Consider the following 22,339-nt stretch of genomic DNA (forward strand, 5'->3'; position numbering starts at 1 on the left):
CTGTTCTCGTGCAAAGGAAAAAATTGTTCGTTCAGATCTGTCTGTATAATAAATATAAAAGTCAGCAAAACAAAAGCTGTTTAACAATGAGTAATTTTTGTTTAACCTTGTTGGTTACAGTTAGTGTAGCCCTGGTGTGTGTCGGGAGCGTAAAATGCAGACGGAACGGAGGAGCCAACCCTGATGAAGTTCTTGCTCTGCCTGGTCTAGCGGTCCAACCCAACTTCAAGCATTACTCTGGCTACTTGAAAGCCAGTGGAACTAAGAAGTTACACTATTGGTAGGCCTAGATGTTATTTATATTTCTCACTCTTTATCCTCTGCCTGTCTGTCAATTACCACTTCGAAACGGTCCACAAAGCCTTGATATTATAGGCCTATTATGATAGTTTTCAAAGTTTATAGTTTGATTATTAAAACGTAATTATTTAATTGGACGCTAGTTCCGTAGGCCTATATTTCAATTTACCTGTATAATCATTTTTAAATTTAGAAATAGCCAATCATATGTATGCATTTTATCTGGGAACCAGACTAAAAACTCTACTTAAATCATCCATAAATATTTCCAAATATATTTTAAATAAAGTTCCCTGTTTTAACAGCACATAGTATTAAGATGTTATCGATAATCGATGATGCAACATCTTTTTTCAAAGGTTTGTTGAATCACAGTCAAAACCAGAAACTGATCCAGTGACATTGTGGATGAATGGAGGACCTGGTTGCAGCTCGCTAGATGGAATGCTGTCTGAACTTGGACCATTTCATGTACGACAATATTTATAGATTTACTTCCTTCACATGAATATCTTAAAAGCAAACATCTGGAATAATGAACTCTTTCAAAACCTTTTCTTACAGCCCAATTTCTTTACTATTCTTGTATTATAACATTCAGAAAACTAAACTCTATGTAGTCATAGTACCATTACTTTCCAATTCATTCTTTCATAATAATTTGTCTTGCCTTCTCTTGAATAATATATAAAGAAGTTGGCAAGGGAAGAAGAGAAAATTGGCAAAGGAGAAAAAGTAAAATGCTATCAATGTTTTGTTTCTATCTACTATAGCATATCCTTTCTGATTACACCATTCAGTTTGCAGCCTATTGGAGAAGCTTTAAAAACCACTTCATAAAAGTTCAGTAATGAACATGTTTCTTTCTTCCTCTTTCCCAGCTTCGTGACGATGGGAAAACTGTCTATATGAACCCTTACAGCTGGAACAATGCATCTAATGTTCTTTTCCTTGAGGCACCTGCAGGAGTAGGTTTTTCCTACTCGGACGACAAGAAATATGCCACTAATGATGATCAAGTATGTCTAGCCAAGCCTAACTAACTCATTTAGGGGAATACAATAGACCCACTGCAACATTGTTAATCATTATTAATTAAACAGCATAATAATGATCCTCATACATAAATGATTTTAGATTTAGAATAGAAACAAATTGAAAAAGAGTCAATTTTTACAAAAAAAACGGTCTTCAATAAAAATCTAAAAAATATAATGGACATATAATGTAGTACATAATACTCAATCTCTAGGTAAGGGATAGAGAGTGTATGTATTTATACAGTATTTAACTGTAATGTATTACTGTATTCATTAAATGAACATTAATATTTTTCTAAATATTTGAGGGTGGGTTTGTACAATGGTAGTGTAATAGTGCCTTTAGAATATTATAATACATCATAATATACAAATAATAATTAATGTTTATGAGTGCGATGGCACAATTAATTTGATGGGGGGAAAGATGAAATTATATTTCATAAGGCGAAGCCAGAGTGAAAATAGAATTTCATATTTCACCAAATGAAATTGTTTACCATCGCATGAATATAAAAACATTCATGTGTTTATATAACATCTAAGTAGATTCTTGTCATTGCTATTGTTCTGATCTTATCGTTGTGAAGGAGAGATCGTGTCATTCATGTCGCTGATTCTGTTCTCAGAACAACAGTATTTGTTTAACGCTAAATGGAAGCCCAGAGCGCTTTGTATATTGATTTTCAAATACTAATACCAATATGAAAGCAAACATTCATTCTAAATTTTTTTTTAGGTTTCAATGGATAACTACTTGGCTCTTCAAGATTTCTTCACCAAGTTCCCACAGTTTGCAAATAATTCATTTTATGTAACTGGTGAAAGTTATGGAGGCATTTACGTTCCAACTTTGTCAATGAGAATCTTGAAAGGGAATGCGTCTATTAACATGAAGGTACAACATTAGTCAGGGTTAATGAATAAGTGGTGTATATGATGCCAATACTATGCTTTTAAATTTCTTTCCTATTTTTTAATAATTCTAGTAATTCTAGCCTCAGCCTCAGCATGCAGGGTCTTCTGAAGCCCACACATCAGCATTTCTTTAACAACCCTACATCAATAAAGTGTTACTTTTTTTAGACTAATCTGAATCTGGGAGTTTTTTCCAACATCATCTGATGCTGTTACGTTTAATATTTATAGTAGTTTGCTAGCCCATAAAAAGTTTGACCATAGATACTGTGTGTTATATAACGTTCACTATAATAATACCGCTATGTTTTTACTAAGTATTCAATGCTAGACCAGTACTTATTAGGTTTACCAATAGATAAGTTTTCATAATAATTTCTCAATTAGGGCTTTGCTGTTGGAAATGGTTTATCTAGCTATGCTCTTAATGACGATTCTCTCATCTATTTTGGGTATTATCACGGCCTATTTGGACTTGAGTAAGTATCCAATTTCTTGTAAGTATCTGACAAATTTCTGATGACTGTAATAAAATAACTGGATTTTTGAAATATCAGAATACAGACTGTATAATGCTCTGTCTATACTATCAAACTTTATGTAACAAAAAAATGTGGACATGATGATGTCATATCACTGCCATATTTGGGCACATCACACTTTTTTTTGTCAAACTAGTTTGATGGAGTGTAGACAGAGCTTAAAGTATCTGACCTATTTCTGATGACTGTAATAATATAACTGGTATTTGAAATATCAGAATACAGACTGTATTACAAAAACTGAATACATTATTATTAATGATGGTAGGCTCTCATAGTAGTCCAACTACACAATATGTTGGCAATAAAGTTTAACATGTTTATTCAACTATTTATTGTCACGTACAGTATGGATTATCGTTTTACTAATAACTTAGTGTTGTACAAACTCAAGTCCATCGTGAAATAATGTTTTGCTAACAAAGTACAACTTTTGAATAATTTTTAGTTTTAAACAAATGAGTATGCCAGACAACAGACTACTTTTAACCTCAAATTGTCAAATATTTAATCATCTTTTAAAAGAAAATATAAACAGTTATTAATTTAAATTTTTTTTTCTTGCACTTAGAAGAACTTATTTAAAGTGCATATCATGTATTGCTTTTCTTCTTGTTTATCTCACGGTCATCATCATACTTTATTGTTTTATCTGGAGGTTCAGTTATGGCTTATTGAAATCTCCACACACAATCAAATGTATTATTATTATCTAATATTTATAAGTACAAATGTATGTATAATAGGTTGTATGAAATAAAACTGAAACTGAACCTGAATATTTGTACTTCTAATTTATAAATTAAACTTTTTAGCTTATGGACTCAGCTCCAAACCAGCTGTTGTAATAAGACTGCCTGCAATTTCCATGACAACACACAATCTGAATGCTCTCTTGTGGTAGGTGATGTCTACTGTACTTAGAAAAAAAATAATTTCCAACAAACCAAGTCCAATGCCACTACTAATAAAATGTACAGACCATTTATGTTAGGATCGGAATAAGAGTTGGCCACATTTTGCATTTCAGAATAAACAGTGTACTATATAAGCATCTCTGTGAACTACAGACAATTTCTGTTGAGTTGAAACTAAAACTTAGGATTGTTAGCCTGTTAAACACATCTTAACACTATAGATTAAACAGTGTATAAGAATTCATAATGACCAGTTCTGTGGAGTTGAACCTACAACTTAGGGATTGAAGGACTATAATAGAATGATAGCTTTAAGTTAAGCCTCTATACTGTAGCACAAAACAGAAAAATCTCTGGCAAAAATTACATATACACTGTATGTGTTGTATTCTTAGTCACTACCATATTTGGGAACATCACACTTTTGTTGTAAAACAGTTTGATATTATAGATAGAGCCTTTTGTTTTTTACTACACCAGGTTGGTGAAGCGATGAACATCATCTACAACATTGGTTTAAATGTTTACAACTTGTATGACGATTGTGCTGGAGGAATCCCTCCGCATGTTAAAACCTTCAAGGCTGCCATGTCCAACCTGTTTAGAGCTTACAAGCTCAAGTATAAGCCATTGGTAAGTATTACTCATATTTTTATATAAAGTTTGCAGTACACCACGTACAGTATGTAGTTCCAAAAAAACTGTTGAGTTTTCTCAATGTTATGATCAATATGCTTTGATAGTCTTCAGGAGTGAGAAGTCCAGGAAGTTGGGGAATATAAGTAAAGTTGGATGGGACTAGGTGTGAACGCTAAAATAATAGCAAGGCTCACAAGATTGAAAGTAGCTATAGAAGAGCATTGTTTCATGTGAACAATGTGGTGAATGGAAACTAGCTATAGAAGAGCAATAATATTATTAAATTAAACACCACTCCTATTAAACACCACTGTGAAACACACTATATATTAAAAGATTTTGTAATTTAAATAGTTATATTTATATTTATTTATTTGTAGATAAAAAACACAATGAAAATAAGTGAAACTCCACCATGTATAAATGCAACAGCCATCATTACCTATCTAAATGATCCAGCTGTACGCAAAGCTTTACATATTCCAGATACTGTACAAGACTGGGACATCTGCAGGTTTGTTTATTACCTTTGTCGGTAGGTAAATGGAGGAAATGGTGGTGGTAATGATGGTGTTGGTAATGATGGTGTTCTGATGGTGTTGGTAAGATGATGGTGTTGGTAATGATGGTGTTGGTAATGATGGTGTTCTGATGGTGTTGGTAAGATGAAGGTGTTGGTAATGATGGTGTTCTGATGGTGTTGGTAAGATGAAGGTGTTGGTAATGATGGTGTTCTGATGGTGTTGGTAAGATGATGGTGTTGGTAATGATGATGGTGTTGCTAATGATAGTGTTCTAATAGTGTTGGTAATGATGGTGTTGGTTATGATGGTGTTGGTGTTCTGATGGTGTTGGTTATGATAGTTTCAGTTTCAGTTTTTATTTTCCAATATAATAATATAAGTGAAATGGAATATATGCAAAAATGGAAGGATGACCAAAAAAGAGCAAAGCTCGTACAGTATTTGGCCACCTTAACAAAATAATGAATACATGAATACAAACATAATTGAAGCACAGGACGAGACAATACTAGCTAAACATGTTGGCATATGAACTCAAAGATAGTGTTCTGATGATGTTGCTAAGGATAGTGCTCTAATGATGTTGGTAATGATGGTGTTCTAATAGTGTTGGTAATGATGGTGTTCTAATAGTGTTGGTAATGATGGTGTTGTTTATGATGGTGTTAATAATTATGGTATTCTAATAATGATGATGTTCTAATAATGGTGATGCTTTGTGTGATTGTTATGTACAGTATTGCTGGACAATATACTTTTGCATGTTCTAAAATCATTACTCATAATCCATATTGTTCCTTCTATTCAGTGATATTGTGGGAGCACAATACACAAGGACATATGATACAATGTTCACCCAATACCAATCACTACTCCAAAATTACCGTGGAATGGTCTACAATGGAGACATCGACATGGCGTGCAACTTCCTCGGTGATGAGTGGTTTGTCGAGTCGCTGAAGCTTGACAAGGTCGGCGATCGCAGAGAATGGGTAGTAAACGGTCAAATAGCTGGTTTTGTACAAGACTACAAGAATCTGTCACTTGTGACTATAAAAGGAGCTGGACATATGGTGCCACAAGACAAGCCTGCAGAATCTTTGAAAATGTTTACATCATTTATTAACAGTATACCACTAAAATAAAAAATCTAGATTCCATCAAAACGTCACTCATCATAGAAAATAGCAATAGAATTATTTCTGTATTTTTCTAGATTTTCATAAAATTTTACAATAATAATAATACAGTAATTAAACAAACAATAAGCAATTACATTTCTTCATTTATTATCTATAATACAGATCAGAATTTGGGTGTTTCACTAACACTCTCGATAATGAAGAGAAGTGCAGAATTTATCTTCTTCCATTTAGGAGCAAACTTCATTATTCATTATTTTTTTTTTGTAATAAAAAGAATAAGAGAATCACAGAATAGAAAAAAAAAGTAGGGAGACACAAAACATCCATTATTTCAGCAAAAATATCCTGTTAAAACCGTCCCTCTGAGATACTGTAGTTTTATTGAATCCTATCCTATGCAATAGTGAAAAATTGTTGACAATTGATGACATATCAACCACGAAAATCTCTAACTAAAGATCACTTTTTAGACTGTGGGAAAATATAAGGAACCAAAGAAATTTAGGTGATTACTAATTTTAATTTCTTTGGGCTTTATTTATAGAAAGTTGGTATAAATATTATAGCAATATTTTATCTATTTTATAATGAATGTGTTGTAATTAATTCTTCAATATAATATTTGAAAATAATTTTGAATAAACTTTGAAATTAATCTCCAAAAAAGTGTATTGGTGAAGAAATCAGTCTATGATTTATGCAATTCACTGTTTTTGTTGTTTAATACCATGATAGTAAGTCTTACTAAAGATGATTTCGTCATATCTAATTTGAAATCTCTCCATTTTCAACGTTCTTGTTAAACTGGATTTTAAAAAAAAGATTATTACATAGGCCATGTGCAGCTACGTACGCACCCCAGCGATAGTTTTTAAAAAGTAGCATAATTAGCTCTATTATAGGGGGCGCTATTGACAAAATTACACGCACGAATGGATGGAGGTCGCCGGGCGGCGAAAGAAAGGACAACGAAAACTTTCTAAACATTCATAAACAACATTCGAAGGCCAGAGAAGAGGAGGAGAGGAGAGAAACATTGGCAAAATGACCGATTAGAGCATTGGTTTAATTAGTTAGTAAGTCTTTTTAAAATTCAGCATGTTGTAATTTTATCTTGTATCTTAACCTTAAATGTGTGTTCCTCCTGCATATGATCATCATGGTTTTGTCATCATCATCGATATCATGTCTTCAATTGCAACTCAGCTAGCTGGAAGAAGCTCTCTCCCCGTACCAATATACACACCTGTGTACGTACTCCATCATCTAATCTGTTACACCTGGCCGTAGGACAAAATAGCCATTTTCATCTTCGCCATCGTCTTCAAGTTATATCTATTTGTGGTGCTGATGATGTGTTGAAAGCCGATAGAGAGATGGATATTTCTAGTTCATTATTTATCATGTTTTTTTTTGGTGCAATTTCTTATTTTGTTTTATGACAGACAATCCCGTGCAATTTTAATCCGGGAACACATTTGAAATTTTGCAAATATTTTTTTGGTTTGCGCAAATTATGGCTACTTCTTACAATGTAAACAAGAAATATTTCTTACAAAAAACGCTGCTCGCTTATTGACGTAACAGTTTTAAAGATATATTGTCCCTCTGAAAAATATTTTTTATTTCAAACTTGTTTTTTGTCATTTTATTGTCACAATAGTTATTTTACCTGAAAAAAATGTAATTTAAAGCAAGAAATACTTAAATTGTCTGTCAGACAATGGTTTTTGAGATATAATTAAACGTTTCTTTTCTCTTTTTATATGTGAATAAATATTATTTTTTGTTACTGAAGTGAAAAACTTTGATATGAAACACAGACTCAATTTCTGTCACTTTAGTTTATTTTATTGCTAAGGTCAAGTCTGGGGGTCACTTCATCACACCTAGATACTTCAAGTGTTGACAGCGAATTACAGTATAATATTATATAATATCATGGGACTCATAAATACCAGAAATGCTTTGGGATTTGTCGTTCAACCGTTAGACTCTTTTCCCAGACATTTTTTGGGTCCAGCAGCTGGTACCTATAAATTATGGTTGAGAATCCTTTTTCGCAAAAACGTCAGTGTCTAGTACTATAACTGCTGCTTGCTTTCAGTTAATAAATGAGTCATCTCTTGTGACGTAGCGGGCTAGAGCAGCAGCGTGAAAAACGTTCTGGCAACATTCCTTCTAGCTAACTATGTACTGCTTTTTTAAAACCAATGTCTAAAATAATCATGTTCTTTGTATTTTCAGATAGCTTCACGTTCATGTTAGAACTTCATCTGCAGTCAATTCTGACAAATAAACAATGATCTTAAAATAGACAAGATGGGAGGAGGTTGCACCAAGGCCAGTAGCTTACCTGTTGACAATAATGTGAAAAGGTGGCGCGGACATGTTCTTTACGACAATGGTAGGTATATATGATTCACATCATTTCAAGAATGCATTTTAACATTCAAATCAGATTTCCTCATCTTTATCTTTTAATTAAGTAAATTTGAGTATCTTGCCATGTGGTATAGAATTAATGTTCTGTGCCTATTGTGTTTATATATATGTAATATTTTAATTGTGAAATACTGTACTATCTTTTCTATAAGTCCTTGTAAATTTCTTATTATCTTAATTTGTATGTAAAGTAAGGCCAACAGAGTTTTCCTATGGGGATAATACAGTTTTAAATCAAGCCAAAAAAAATAATTAAAAAAAAAAACATTATAAGATGGTAAGATTTGATTAATATTTCAATATTATCTCATATTCATGAATAGTTCGTTTATGAGGATGATGTATATTATTGTTGAAATATTCCCACATGATTTATTTATTATTTTATTTCAATAATATTTATTTGATGTAGTTATATATTGTGCCTCTAGATTGTCGAATCATACATAAAAAAAAACTATAATAAGGATAGTGAATGACATTGTTCTTCCTTGACAGTTTGCCTAAATACATTTTTGTCATTGAATAACCAATCTTTAATGCAGTTTTGAGCTACCACAAAGTGTTCAAGAATTTGTGCATTTAATAATAGTATAACTAGGACTAGGAGACTAAGCATATAGTATCTATAGTCTCAACAGACATAGATAAACAAAACATGTAGACTGTATGAATAATTTCATAGTATTATCATGAAAAGGTGTGAATAATTTGTTAGTTACTAAACAACAATAGCAAATACAGAAAACATCAATTTGCATTGATTATTTTTTTATGTTCAAAGTAGGTCACAGCTTTGTGTTAAATAATATTGAATATTTCTATAAAGAATAGTATTCAATTATTATTCTATAAAATGATGTCTTTATGTTTGTATTTTTGGCTGATTACAAATGTACATCTGTGTCTGTCAATGTATTAATTTATTATTTATTTAATAATTACCATTGGTTTTGTTAATACAGTAACCCCTCCTGCTTTCTCATGATCATTCCTAATAATGAACAGAAGGGAAATATATGCCAACCCCTATTCCATGTACACCTCCTATTAAAAGGACAATTTACAGTATGGGTCCCTGGAGGTGTCCACTTATTAATGGAGGTTCTATTTTAAGTAACACTACAGGTTAAAATGTCTGTCTGCTAGTAAATTGTATCCCCTTGTAAATACTGTATTTACGGATTAGGGTGTAACATTAACAATAGTATCTGCAATGCTGTCCACATTTTACCAAAATTAACAAAATCCCAGTTTTAAAATGTTACAAATACATCATTGTTCACAAAACATAAAAAGTATGGTACCTTTAAGGTGTTAATTATCGACCACCACCATAACTGGACATCAATGATATTGATGTGCTTTCCTAATTACTAGTGGTCAGTGAAATAGACACTAAGTAATGACAGGTTTAAATAAACGAACACAAGTGCAAGAAAAACTAATTATATTTTGCTATACAGTCAAGAATAGAAGTCTTTCCTTTGGTACACCCCTCTTCAGGGGACATAACTATTAATATTATTAAGGGGACAGTTTATTGTGTCCCCTTAATAGGGGTTCTACAGTCAAACTTCACCAATGTACTGTACCAAGATTTTCCAATGATTCCATTTTTCTTCCTCTAATTCTGTTCTTATACATTGACAAAATGGTATTTTTTATTATAATAATTTATTCATTTAGAATAAAAGACTATTTAAAAAAAAGAATGTACTGTCACTGTAATTCAGACAATTATAATGATAAGTATACATTAAAAGTCCTTTAAAAATCAAATTAAGGAAGAAGGAAAAGTAAATTCTGGTAGCCATTTACTAATTATTTTTATTATTCATATAACTTACCATTTTATGTTCAGCTTGCGTACTCAATCTTGTTATGCCAATAGTTCCTTGTACAAACAATCGTAAACCAATCTTCTGTCAAAATTAATCAAAACCAATAATAGTAAAAAAAGTATTCATCTATTAAATGCACAAAATTGTATTATGTAGAATATCTTTTACTTTAAGAAATTATTGAATATTGCAAACATTTTTCATGCGGATGAAGATTAATTTTATTTTCCCTTAGGGTAAACCTCCTTTATCAAATCTTGTTTGCAATTGCAAGTATCCAATTACCCAACTGTAAGCATGGAATAATTAGTAAATAAATCAAAAGTAATTGTGGTAATAGTTACAGGTGTAATGTATGCTGTAACAAATATATTTCACGGTCATGTTGTAGTTTGTACAGTATGTATGTATATGTTTGTACAATATTTGAGTTTTTTGCCGCATGGAGAAATATTAATACTTGATAAAGCCATACTATGGTACAGTACATTTTGTGTTCATATTGTTTTATGTTAATACTCATTGATTTCTCAGAAGAAAATCTTCTTGAAATTGGATAATAATAATAATTTAAGAGTTTTTTGTTCTCTACAACCAAATTTAGTGATATGCAAGTCACCTGTTCTGATAACAAGTTCTTTTCTTGAATATAGTATGGTTGCACTATTTTATATATTGTTATTGCTTATTGCATTTTAATTGCAATTGCAACTTCTTTTGCAATTTTAAATGTTGTCCCTGGAAGAGGCGGTTTAGGTGAGCAGTCTATAAGTTTATTTGAATTGCCTTGTTCCACCAATTATTAGTCATTAATTTTTACTCTTTAACCCAACAATTGTAGTAGTTCTCTTTAAAGATCTCCCCAACATAGCTTGTTGTAGCTACAACCCTGGTTACTACAAAGGCTAATTATTTTTACAGAATATCACAGTAATCGATGTATTGCCAAAACCATTCTAATATTTAAATCAAATAATGTTCTATTCAGATTATTATAGTATGTTTGCTACAGGGTTTGACTTTTTATTGATGTCACAGTACTAAAATGATAATGTATTGATATTCAGGGACGTGTTGTCAATAATCTGTCATTAACTGATAAATTAAACTCTCCTCCCCATGCAAAGCTGAGTATTAACTATGATAACAGTTTACAAAAGCATTTGCCCCAAGGATATATTTTAATTGGCCATAACGAAGCATAAATTAACAGTTTACTTATTCATAACTATATAAAGACTATATAGTTCATGTTTTTAATTAGAAACATCATGATGCTGGAGTTTAAAATACTCACAAAATGTTTATCACTCTCATCAGCCCACTGTTAATATTAAATATTAATAGTTTTATTCTATTAGAGGCATTTTCAATATAAACCAGAAAAAAATAATGTTTTCAGTTTAATAAAAATAAAATGAAACTAGATTTAATTCGTCACTATGACGAATTATAGGTTATATGCATTGATTAAAATAAAGATAATTGATTTGTAAAAGATATATTGATTGATTGATTTTCTCAGAATCTTTAATTATTTATAATATATGCTAGGATCTTACTAACGCAAATACAATAGCCGGTATCGCAATCCGATCAAAGATCCCTCTGCGTATAATGTCATAAACCACATTTGTTACATAATAATAAAGACATAAGTTTTTTAATCTGTTATAATACTGCACGTTTTAAATTGTTTGCAATATTGTTGTTTTAATCTACCAAGCAAAGTGAATTTCCATTTTTATGGACAAATAAAATTTCTTGAATCTTGACATAAGTTTCTTTTTATCTAGATTTCATTATAAATCATGTGTATAATCTATACACTAAGAAATAAAATTGAACAAACAATACAAATAATAAAAAAAAATCTTATTTCGTTTCGTTACCCAAAGTGAGGCTCGATCTCGGTACCTTGAATGCTATAGACACGAGCACAGACCACCGAGCCATACGCAACTTACTAAAACATGTAGAATGATTCCTCCGTGTATTTACTATTCAGTAGCCACTTTGGTGCAGATAGATTATTACATACCGCAATGAATTATAATTTATTACTATGATGACATCTTTAAAAATTTAAAAAAATGATGCACTGTCAAACTATATACTTTTAACTTTAATATATGAAATTCTTAAGAAAGAATGTTAATGTTAAGTTTGTTATTTCGGCCTAAGAAAATGTCAAAATTTGTTTGATTGTCGAAATTAATTTTTTTTAATTCAATATGCAATTAATGATGACTTAATCAACTTTTGTTCTCTTAATTTGATAATAAATCATACATATGATACATACACTTCAAGAAAATGAAATAAAAAATAGGTGTTCCCCAGCATTCTGACGATATATATTAATTTTAAAATTTAGCATATTTTCACTATTTTGTTAACTTATACGTGCGTAGCCTGTCACTTTTGACGTGCTTGTATAACGCAATTTCGAGTTGAAAAGTGAATCAAATATGATGATATTATTAAAGAAAGATTGTAAAACAGAAATCGGGCAAAAAGAGTGCGCATCAACGTTTAACGCGCAGTGCGCGTGCAAAATTCTGCGCACTCGTGGCAATTTTTTAAACGCTTAAAATTGCCTGAAACGTACTCTAATTTCATCGAAAATAAATTTTGACAATTTTAAAACTTTTAAGCAGCGTACGCATGCGTTATATGCGCTACGCACGTAATTATATTGCCATATTATGAAATATGACCTGAAATTTATGAGTACCAAATTTTGTTTAAAAGTGATTCATGCTTGTGAAGATATGATTACAAACGTGATTTCATTAAATCGCGCGTAGACCGCGTAATTTATGATTGCGCACCGTGAAAACATGACCACATCGATTCCTGGCCATAAGGAATATACTCTGAAAAATTGACTTAGCTAGATGAAACTGATGCCAAGATAATTCACGGACAAAATAGTGCTAAGGAAAGAATAAATAAATAAATAAATAAAGATCCTGACAGAATCAAGAGGTTATATGCATATCATGCATATAACCTAATAAAAAATCCATTGGCTAGCAGCAAATTTGACTGCTTTTGATAATTAATAAAAATGGTGGCTGTTGATTTTTTCGCTTATATTATACAGTAGTTTTATAAAATATAACCAAAACAAATTCAACCTGCCATAAAGTTACATTTGTATTGGACTAATTACGCTAAACCTTAGTAACTCTCCGATTACAGGATGAATAAACTATTTTATAATTCTCTTCTAGACAGTGATTTGTAAAAAGAATAAACAGTTTGGCATACATAGCGTTTCATAGATTTGATCTAGAGGAAATAAACAGAAAATACACAAAAAACCAAACAATAGACTTGTCAAGTTCACTATGTCATTTGATACAGTATTATGCACAGTAATAATCATGAATAATTATAGTTTTTTCAGAATTTAAAAGTTTGTCTCTTTTACAAAGTCCTGGCTATAAATCTGTAAATTCAATTGTACCTTTTTGAATAATATTAGGTGTTCAATTAGAATTAATATAAAAGCTATAATGTATTAAATGGAAAATGACACTGATGTGAATACAACATTTTCTGTGTATAAAAGAATAAACAAAAGCCAATTGAATCAGTTCCCCTTACCACACTCACCTGCGGTCTATGTATTAACAAATGGCCAGCTGGTAGGAGTTCCGAAAAGCTCAAAGCTTCAGGGAGCAGTGTTAGGTAGTTGGACGAGGTTGATGGTCAGGCTTAGACTTGACCAGTGATAACCTGTATCCACACAGCCTATATAGTGCTCCTTGTAGAGAACTCCTGTGCCATGAGTTGCTCAACGTAGGCCCCACCTGAGTGCAAGGGTTTGTATATTATGAAAGGTCAAAGTTTAAATTTAAGTCGATATCCATGTCGTACCAGTGAATGTACATAATGACATTGTAATATAGTGCTATGGATAGTGCCTAGAGTAGAGTAGCAAGCCTAGATAATAAATTCAAAATCTCAATATTCAACAACATAAAAAATCATTGCAAGATCATTCTCCGCCATTGTTTTGGCTCTCTATGTTGTTATTTTGATTAGAAACATGATGCTGGAGGTTAAAATACTGACAACATGTTTTTTCAAATAATATTATAATAATAATTTTTCTTTTTACTAGCCCAAATATAAACTACCAATTCTTATCTTATGTGGTAGCAACTGAACCTACTTTGTTAATATTTAGTAGTTCTATTGCACGGTAAAGGTTCTATTTAATGGTTCTATTACTGTACATGGCAGCTTTTTGTAATGCTGTAAAATATGTTGTTTTACATGTCTGGAAAACCAACCTGTAGTGTACACTATCTATCACTATTCTACTCTGTGGCCAAAATCTGAGTGCTGCCGAAAATATTCTACTACCCATTCAACATTTGTCTACTTTATTATTTGAATTTTGATTACTCTCATCAGCCTATTGGAACTGTTAATATTAACTATCAATAGTTTTATAGAGGCATTTTCAATATATTTCCAGGAACGATGATCATTTATAAAATAAATTAAAGGTAAACCAATTAAATTTTATTTAAATAATGCATCATTATTCAGTTAAAATTATTGAATTTATAATAGGATATCTATTGTTGTTATCTAAAATTAAATTCAACATTTTTTAATTACAGTCACAAAATATGAGAGTGGTGTCAATAATAAGTACTGGGAATCTATTGATTTTTTTATTGTATTAATTTTACTAATAATTAACATACTTCTATTGAAAGTGATGACAAGAAAGGAATAGAGTAAAAACAAGTATTATGACACTAAAATAGAAACAAAAATAGCAGCGTTCATAAAAATTCTCAAGTGGAAAAGATACCATTTTTTCAAATGTAGTTAAAAACCTTCCCAGTACATTTCTGGTCATTGTGATACCCCCATTTTTATGCGTGTAATAGTGTATAAATAACAAACATGCAAATGTTTTGGAAATTGCTATTATTAATACAGTTTTGTCTAGATTTGGTTTTTCTAGGTTTACGTTGAGCACTTTGATGAATATATGTGCTTAACAAATCTTATTATTACTTACTGTACAGTATCTTTTAAAGATAACTCAACTTGAATCACTAATTAGTGTATTATGGCATAAAACGATTTCTTCCATGACCTTACCGCACTATTGGTATCTAAAAGAAAGTGTAAATAGAGTTGGAAAGAAAATTGATTTTGGCACTGGTATCCAACGTATCACTAAGCAATGATATTACAAACAGAGGATCATCGTTCAATAGCTTAATGTTAGAATTCAATTAATACCATCTTCTTGAAATAATAACACTATTTAGTCAACAAAAGAATTTAATATCATTGTGTGTTCTAATAATAAACACATTGTTAAGTATAATATTACATGTTATATTGATTGTGGGTCATATTACAAAGTTATCAATTATGTTTGATTTCACCGTTCATTAACAGTATTGTATTGTTTTTTTGTAACGTTTTATTGAAGAAAACGAGATATTGAATTATTGTAATATAGGATCAACACTAAACAAAATATATGTACATTGTGAGGGTAATTATTGTTTTGAAAATGATGGAAGATACATTTTGCTAGATTAATTAAAGATAATGAATTGTATTGGTGTCCTAATCAATGTCATTGATTTCTACCCACGTTGGAGGTATCTTCATTTAACTTCGTAGTGTGGATTTTTTTAAAGATAATTATTTAGCATATTGTTTTACAATAGGTTTTACTATACTGATTAAGAATTTTCCATATATTATCCCATGCTGGAGAAAGTGGACTTATACCACAAACTGGAGAGGTTGGGGCTACTACAGGTCATCTGGGCTACAGGATGAAAAATAAGGGCTGGGCTAATAATATTGCAGACTACTCTGGAGTAGACTGTATGTTTCTTGTAGGCATAAACTATGTAAATGGATTGAGTTACTGTTTTAATTGTGTACATAATGTATATTATGTATAAATGTACATAATAATTATATACAGTAGTCAAGCAGATACAAAACAACTTTGACCTGTTACAGTTATTCATTTATTACATTTTTTTCACAAAGGCCTCGAATCAGATGAAGATGGTGAATTATTGCGCAAGTCATCATCTCGTCGACGTCTGTCTGCAGAAATCAAAGCAATGTACACATCAAATGCCAAACGTCAGGAGATTACAATCCTTCACTTCAACGATGTCTACAACATCGAGCAACGTGATGTTGAACCGGTTGGTGGCGCTGCTCGCTTTGCCACCATGATTCGGAAGTATATGCATTTACATCCAGCAGTATTCTTTAGTGGAGATGCACTAAATCCATCATTGAGTAGGTGTATTTGACATCATTCAGAGAAATTGAAATTAGATCTAACATATTTATTTATAATTAAATACTAGTACTACAGTACAGTTCACAGTTTTTCGTAGTTTTTGTGTCTTGTTTCAATCTTTGATTCATCCAAGTGAAAAAAAAAGTTTCTTACTGGAAGAATTATATTTATATTTTCTATAATCCACTAATAAATTGATAGATTAGCGGTATTAAACAATCAAAAGCTATTAAATTAATTAAATTTGGTTTATATTGATGTTTATTTTAGTGAGTAGCATGACAAGAGGGACCCAAATGATACCAATCCTAAATGCTATGCATATCAAAGCTGCTGTCTATGGAAATCATGATTTTGGTAAGTTCCGATTAGGTACCACAGAACCATAAACCAAAAGAGGGTGATATATTGAATTTGAAAAGAACAGAGAACTCCATCTCTCTTCCACTTTACTACCAACTTCTCTCAAATCTATATTGTTTGGACTACTATATTGTTTTTATTGTTTGTTTGTTTTTATTGATTTCCACACATTATTAAATATAAAAATAATAACAACTATTTGACAATAAACATCATACATTTAAGAGCGTATCCGGATATTCAACCACCACCTGGACAACTACCCCTTTAGGACAACTACCCCCCAGACAAATACCCCCCGGACAACTATCCCCTTAGGACAACAACCCCCTTAGGACAACTACCCCCCGGACAATTACCCCCTAGGAACAATTACCCCCCGGACAATTACCCCCCCTGACAATTACCCCCCCCCCCCCCCCGGTAATTACCCCGCGGACAACTACCTCTGACACAATACTCCCCGTAGGACAACTACCTCCTGGACCTGGACAATACTACGAGGGCAAATAATCTTTTAGGACAACTACCTCCGTAGGACAACTAACCCCTGGACAACTAAACCCTGGACAATTACCCCCAAGGAACAATTACCCCCTGAAAATTACCCCCCCGGACAATTACCCCCTCCCCCTGGTAATTACCCTGCGGACAACTACCTCTGGACCTGGACAATACTACGAGGGCAAATAATCTTTTAGAACAACTACCTCCGTAGGACAACTAACCCCTGGACAACTACCCCCCGGACAATTACCCCCTAGGAACAATTACCCCCTGAAAATTACCCCCCCTGTCAGGTCTCTGGTCTCGGGTCTCTAGTTTCGAAACACCCGTTAAAAACAGATGATTTCATTTTTACAGAAACCGGTCCTATATATTTGTCTACTTTTGGATTGGGTGGGGGGGGGGGAATTGGCATGGGGGTATTTGTCCTGGGGGTAGTTGTCCTAAGAGAGGGGGTAGTTGTCCGGGGGTAGTTACCCGGGGGGGGGGGGGGTAGTTACCCGGGGGGGTAGTTATCCTAAGGGGGTAGTTGTCCGGGGGTTGTTATCCTAAGGGGGTATTTGTCCTAAGGGGGTAGTTGTCCGGGGAGTAGTTGTTGTCCGAGGAGTAGTTGTCCGGGGGGTTGTTGTCCGAGTGGTAAAAATCCGGGGGGTAACTGTCTAGGGGGTAGGTGTCCTAGAACCATTTAAGAGAGGTGTATGGCTGGTAGCCAAATAAGTTCAAAGAACTTCAAGGTTTACCCATCAGAAAGAGATACATACACATAATAAACTATAAATAAGGAAACTTTACTTTTCATAATATATATTTTTTTTTTTGTAGATTTTGGTATAGATGAACTAGAAGACATTACAAAGGATACCGAGTTCCCCTGGCTTTTAAGCAATGTCATTGATAATTTTACGGGTCGCCCTTTAGCGGACGGTGTTGTGTCTGAAATTCTTTACTGGAGGGGTACAAAGGTGCGGGCATGTGATATATGGGCATAGTATTTTCAACTTATAGCAGGATTATCCTGATTGATATTCTAAAAAATATATCAATCATTAAAAAAGATTATAATTTCTTGAAACACTAAACTTTTGATGACAATTCATGCATTGTTTTTATTTACATCTTAGCTTGGACTTATGGGATTAGTAGAAGAGGAATGGCTTGTGACTTTAGCAACGATAGATAGGGAAAACCTAACTTACATTGATTTTGTAACAAAAGCAAAAGAACTGTGTATTGAATTAAAAGAACAGGTTGGTTGGAGGAATTAAGTAAACTAAAATATTGTAATGATAATGGATTTATAAAGCACATAATGTTGTAAAACATCTAAGTGCTATACATGTTATTGCCCCGATCATTTATTGGATCAAACACGTATGGAAACATACTCCCATAATGCAGCTAGTAATCAGCGCAAAGTCTTTACCTTACCAAGTACCCATTTGTACACCTGGATGGAGAGAAGCAAACGTAAAGTAAAGTGTCTTGCCTAAGGATTCAAGCAACGAGCGTTGGATTTGAATTTACGATCAGTAGACACCAACGTCCAACACACTGCGCCATCTCGAGATCATAATATTACCTACCCTAATGTTATTTTCAAATATATAATTAATGAATGTAAAAAGGTTTTTAATTTACATTTCACAGGGTGCAGAGTTTATAATTGCTCTAACGCATATGCGAATGCCAAATGATATACGATTGGCTGAGGAAGTTGATAGCATTGACCTTATACTTGGAGGTCACGATCATGATTATGAAGTTAAACTAGTAAGTAAAAATGTTGGTTTCTATTTTAACATTACTGCTTCCTTGTATCAACATTACAGGACTAATAATTTAATTTATAACACTCTAGGCCCTATAGCTTTTAAAATACTGTCCTTGAAGGATGTGTTTGAGCAGAATCTAGTTGACCATATCTAGATAGCTTTATATATTTGTGAAATTAACTTAAATCTGTCTTTATAGGTAAATAATAAATACATTGTCAAGAGTGGAACTGAGTTTCGACAATTAACTAAAGTAAATATTAGTTTTTATGAGTTACCAGAAGTAACAGTAACGACAGAATCCCTGACAGTCGACTCAAAGGTTGAGGAGGACCCAGAGGTCAAAGCAATTGTAGAAAAATACCAGCGTAAGTTATCCGATATAATACAGTAGAGTTCAAACCCTGTCTCATTTATCTTTTTCATGAATAAGGTGCTATTATCAATGTCAATGCTTAACATAACGTTTCATGTTTTTTATATCTAAGGTCAAATGACTCAAGAATTAGGATGTTCTCTTGGAAATGTTGAGGTTGAACTTGACGGACGCTTTGCTTCTATTAGGAATCGAGAAACTAATTTAGGTAGACTATATACATTTATTTTTCAGTTATTCAAAATGTTTCTGTTAATATCAGTCCTTTATCCAACATCAGTGGTGGATCCAAAACTTTTAAACAAGAGGGCACAGGGCCTAACAATTGTAAAGTGAAATGGTGAACTCATATCCTATCTTTTGCACTGTAATTTCCAACATTTACAGAGGACCTGTATGTATAAAAGAACTAGCTCCAGGTACCTGTATCATCTCTAGCTTGACAGATCATAAACAAACAAACACTTCTTTCTTCATGCAGGTAATTTTGTAGCCGACATAATGTTAGAAGCAATGAACGCTGATATGTCGTTAATAAACTCTGGAACATTTCGTTCAGACACTCTTCACCCAGAAGGAGATTTTAAGAAAAAGGACCTACTGAATATATTACCACTCATCGACTCTATCGTAGTACTTAAGGTTACAGGTAAATTTTGAGTTACTGTACAGTACAACCCCAATTTAGGGGACATCTTTAGGACCCAATAAATTGTCCCCTTAATTGTCTACACTATCAAACTTTATGTGACAAAAAAATATAATGTGCCCATATCACTACCATATTTGGCACATCACACTTTTTTTTGTCATGTAAACTAGTTTGATAAGTGTAGACATAGCTTTAGTATGTTTGTCTAGTGGCCGTAGTATTAAAAAAATGAAGTGTCCCCATAAAAGTGGTGTACCAAAAGAAGGGATCTGCTATAGCATAAGAATACATATATATTAATGATAATGTATACAAATAATTCCAGTGTATTCTATGTTCTAGGCATGCAGATATGGCAGGCTCTTGAAAACAGTGTTTCTCAATACCCAAAGAAAGAGGGCCGGTTCCCTCAGATTGCTGGTATGAAGTTTGGCTTTGATCCTACAGGCTTGCCTGGTCAGAGAGTAGATCCATTATCGATAATAGTCAGTGTAGAAGGAGAATCTTGTTTACTTCCAAATAAGGTAATCAGTAAGAGTTGAGACTGTAGTTTTGTCAGCATTGAGTTGAGTAACCCCTTGAAGTAAGATGGATAGTGTTGCGTCCTTGTCAAATTTAAGCCACTGTAGCATTCCACAGTTTACATCAAATATGTTTAATAGTACTCCATATTTTCATAGAAATTTTGACATACTGAAATACAGAGTTTATAATTTTGTGAAAAAAGGTGAATTAGATATAACTCAGTATATACCCAGTATAAATAAATAATAAATAAATAAAAATAAGATCTTTAAACACCTCTGATAACCCTTTAAATTTGAATAGGTGTATAGGTTCTGTACAAAGGATTACATAGCAAAAGGCAAAGATGGTTATTCAGTTTTAAAGAACTGTGAATACCTCGTAGATGAAGAGAATGGACCAATCTTATCAACTATTGTTCAGAATCATTTTGCGTCGGTTAAGATGGTGAAAGGGTTAAAGCCATGTCGGTCTGGTCATCGGCAGAGTTTAATCAGCCTATCCAAGTAAGACAACGATTTGAGATTTAAAAAAATCATCAATATTAACACAGCACACAGTAGAGGCACAATATACAGTGGTTGTATTCTTCAATCACAGTGAGATATAGTAATAACAATTTCATTTAAGTAAATAATATTCAAAGAATTGGTATTCACTTATTATAGGAACTTGTTTTAATTTGATGATTGTTTTTAATTGATTATTATTTTTCTGGAAAAACCATGACTGTGGGCCAGGGGAGAGCTTGCTTAGGCGAACCTTTAAAATGAATCGCCAGAATATGGGCCTGAATTGTGAATGCAGCCACAGGTTCCTATGTTCAAATTCTGGCTTTATGAGTTCTCATATTGAAAATGGTTAACAGTATCTTCAAGAAAATATACAGTACAGTAACATTATCCACATCATACTGTAATCAAAACATTGTTAGGACTAAATGAACTTAATACTTTTGTTGTTTCATTGAATATATAGGAAGCCCAGCTTTATAATTGAAGCCAGCCTAAAACGAGAGGAAAATGCGAAATGCACCATCGCTCCGGAGGTTGAAGGAAGAATAACACAATTGGATGAGGAGCAAGTGAAGGAAATTGCTTCAAACAGGGAGAAGTTTCTTCAAGTTGCCCGTGGTGAATCAGATGAATCGGTTCTTAAATTGAAGAATGATGACAATGGTGAGTTTAAAGGAAAGGAAATAGAATTAGCCTAGGCAAATTAAAGAGGTCTACGACATAAAGCTCAGATTAAAGAATTCAAATTTAAAATTCAAAGAAACTTTCTTATTTCCAAACTGGGAAATTCATTGAATTGTATATTAGTTGATTGTTGACAGACAACCACATTGTATTATTTAATACTAAATATAATCCTGGCCCTGATAAGAATGATTATGTCAAAAAGATGATGAATTTCACAATAATATAAAGCTCTGTTTCCACTATTAAACTAGTTTGACAAAAAAAGTGTGATATGCCCAAATATGACATCATCATGTCCATATACGGGCA

General features: G+C 32.5%; 4 protein-coding genes across 5 annotated transcripts in view; 3 read left to right on the forward strand and 1 right to left on the reverse strand.

Moving 5' to 3' along the window:
* LOC144850115 (lysosomal protective protein-like) lies at nucleotides 1-6,691 on the forward strand. The gene is made up of 9 exons (XM_078707317.1): nucleotides 1-280; nucleotides 660-771; nucleotides 1,182-1,319; nucleotides 2,080-2,238; nucleotides 2,646-2,737; nucleotides 3,616-3,700; nucleotides 4,198-4,350; nucleotides 4,737-4,870; nucleotides 5,689-6,691. The coding sequence occupies exons 1-9, from the start codon at nucleotides 87-89 to the stop codon at nucleotides 6,023-6,025; spliced, it is 1,404 nt and encodes a 467-aa protein (XP_078563443.1). The 5' UTR covers nucleotides 1-86; the 3' UTR covers nucleotides 6,026-6,691.
* LOC144850114 (T-cell immunomodulatory protein-like) overlaps nucleotides 1-22,339 on the forward strand; it is a 98,050-nt gene that overhangs the window by 10,761 nt on the left and 64,950 nt on the right. The gene's annotated exons all lie outside the window — the stretch shown is intronic.
* Nucleotides 3,580-22,339, reverse strand: part of LOC144850121 (uncharacterized) — a 26,731-nt gene continuing 7,971 nt past the window's right edge. The window contains exons 4-5 of the mRNA XM_078707326.1: nucleotides 10,321-10,395; nucleotides 3,580-3,764 (exon numbers count right to left, since the gene is read on the reverse strand). The gene's annotated coding sequence lies outside the window, so the exon portion shown is untranslated. The remainder of the gene's footprint in view (nucleotides 3,765-10,320; nucleotides 10,396-22,339) is intronic.
* Nucleotides 6,997-22,339, forward strand: part of LOC144850112 (uncharacterized) — an 18,816-nt gene continuing 3,473 nt past the window's right edge. Inside the window, exons 1-13 of one of the 2 annotated variants that reach the window (XM_078707312.1) lie at nucleotides 6,997-7,097; nucleotides 8,277-8,432; nucleotides 16,369-16,629; nucleotides 16,904-16,990; nucleotides 18,326-18,465; nucleotides 18,625-18,750; nucleotides 19,151-19,273; nucleotides 19,475-19,643; nucleotides 19,764-19,859; nucleotides 20,133-20,300; nucleotides 20,646-20,827; nucleotides 21,132-21,334; nucleotides 21,807-22,006. In XM_078707312.1, coding sequence (XP_078563438.1) covers nucleotides 8,348-8,432; nucleotides 16,369-16,629; nucleotides 16,904-16,990; nucleotides 18,326-18,465; nucleotides 18,625-18,750; nucleotides 19,151-19,273; nucleotides 19,475-19,643; nucleotides 19,764-19,859; nucleotides 20,133-20,300; nucleotides 20,646-20,827; nucleotides 21,132-21,334; nucleotides 21,807-22,006 — 1,840 coding nt within the window. In that variant the 5' untranslated portion in view covers nucleotides 6,997-7,097; nucleotides 8,277-8,347. Of the gene's footprint in view, nucleotides 7,102-8,272; nucleotides 8,433-16,368; nucleotides 16,630-16,903; nucleotides 16,991-18,325; nucleotides 18,466-18,624; nucleotides 18,751-19,150; nucleotides 19,274-19,474; nucleotides 19,644-19,763; nucleotides 19,860-20,132; nucleotides 20,301-20,645; nucleotides 20,828-21,131; nucleotides 21,335-21,806; nucleotides 22,007-22,339 lie in introns of both variants that reach the window. The other variant, XM_078707313.1, reaches the window with a different exon arrangement.

The sequence above is a fragment of the Antedon bifida genome, chromosome 8, assembly GCF_963402885.1.
Source record: "Antedon bifida chromosome 8, ecAntBifi1.1, whole genome shotgun sequence".
Taxonomy (NCBI): Eukaryota; Metazoa; Echinodermata; class Crinoidea; order Comatulida; family Antedonidae; genus Antedon; species Antedon bifida.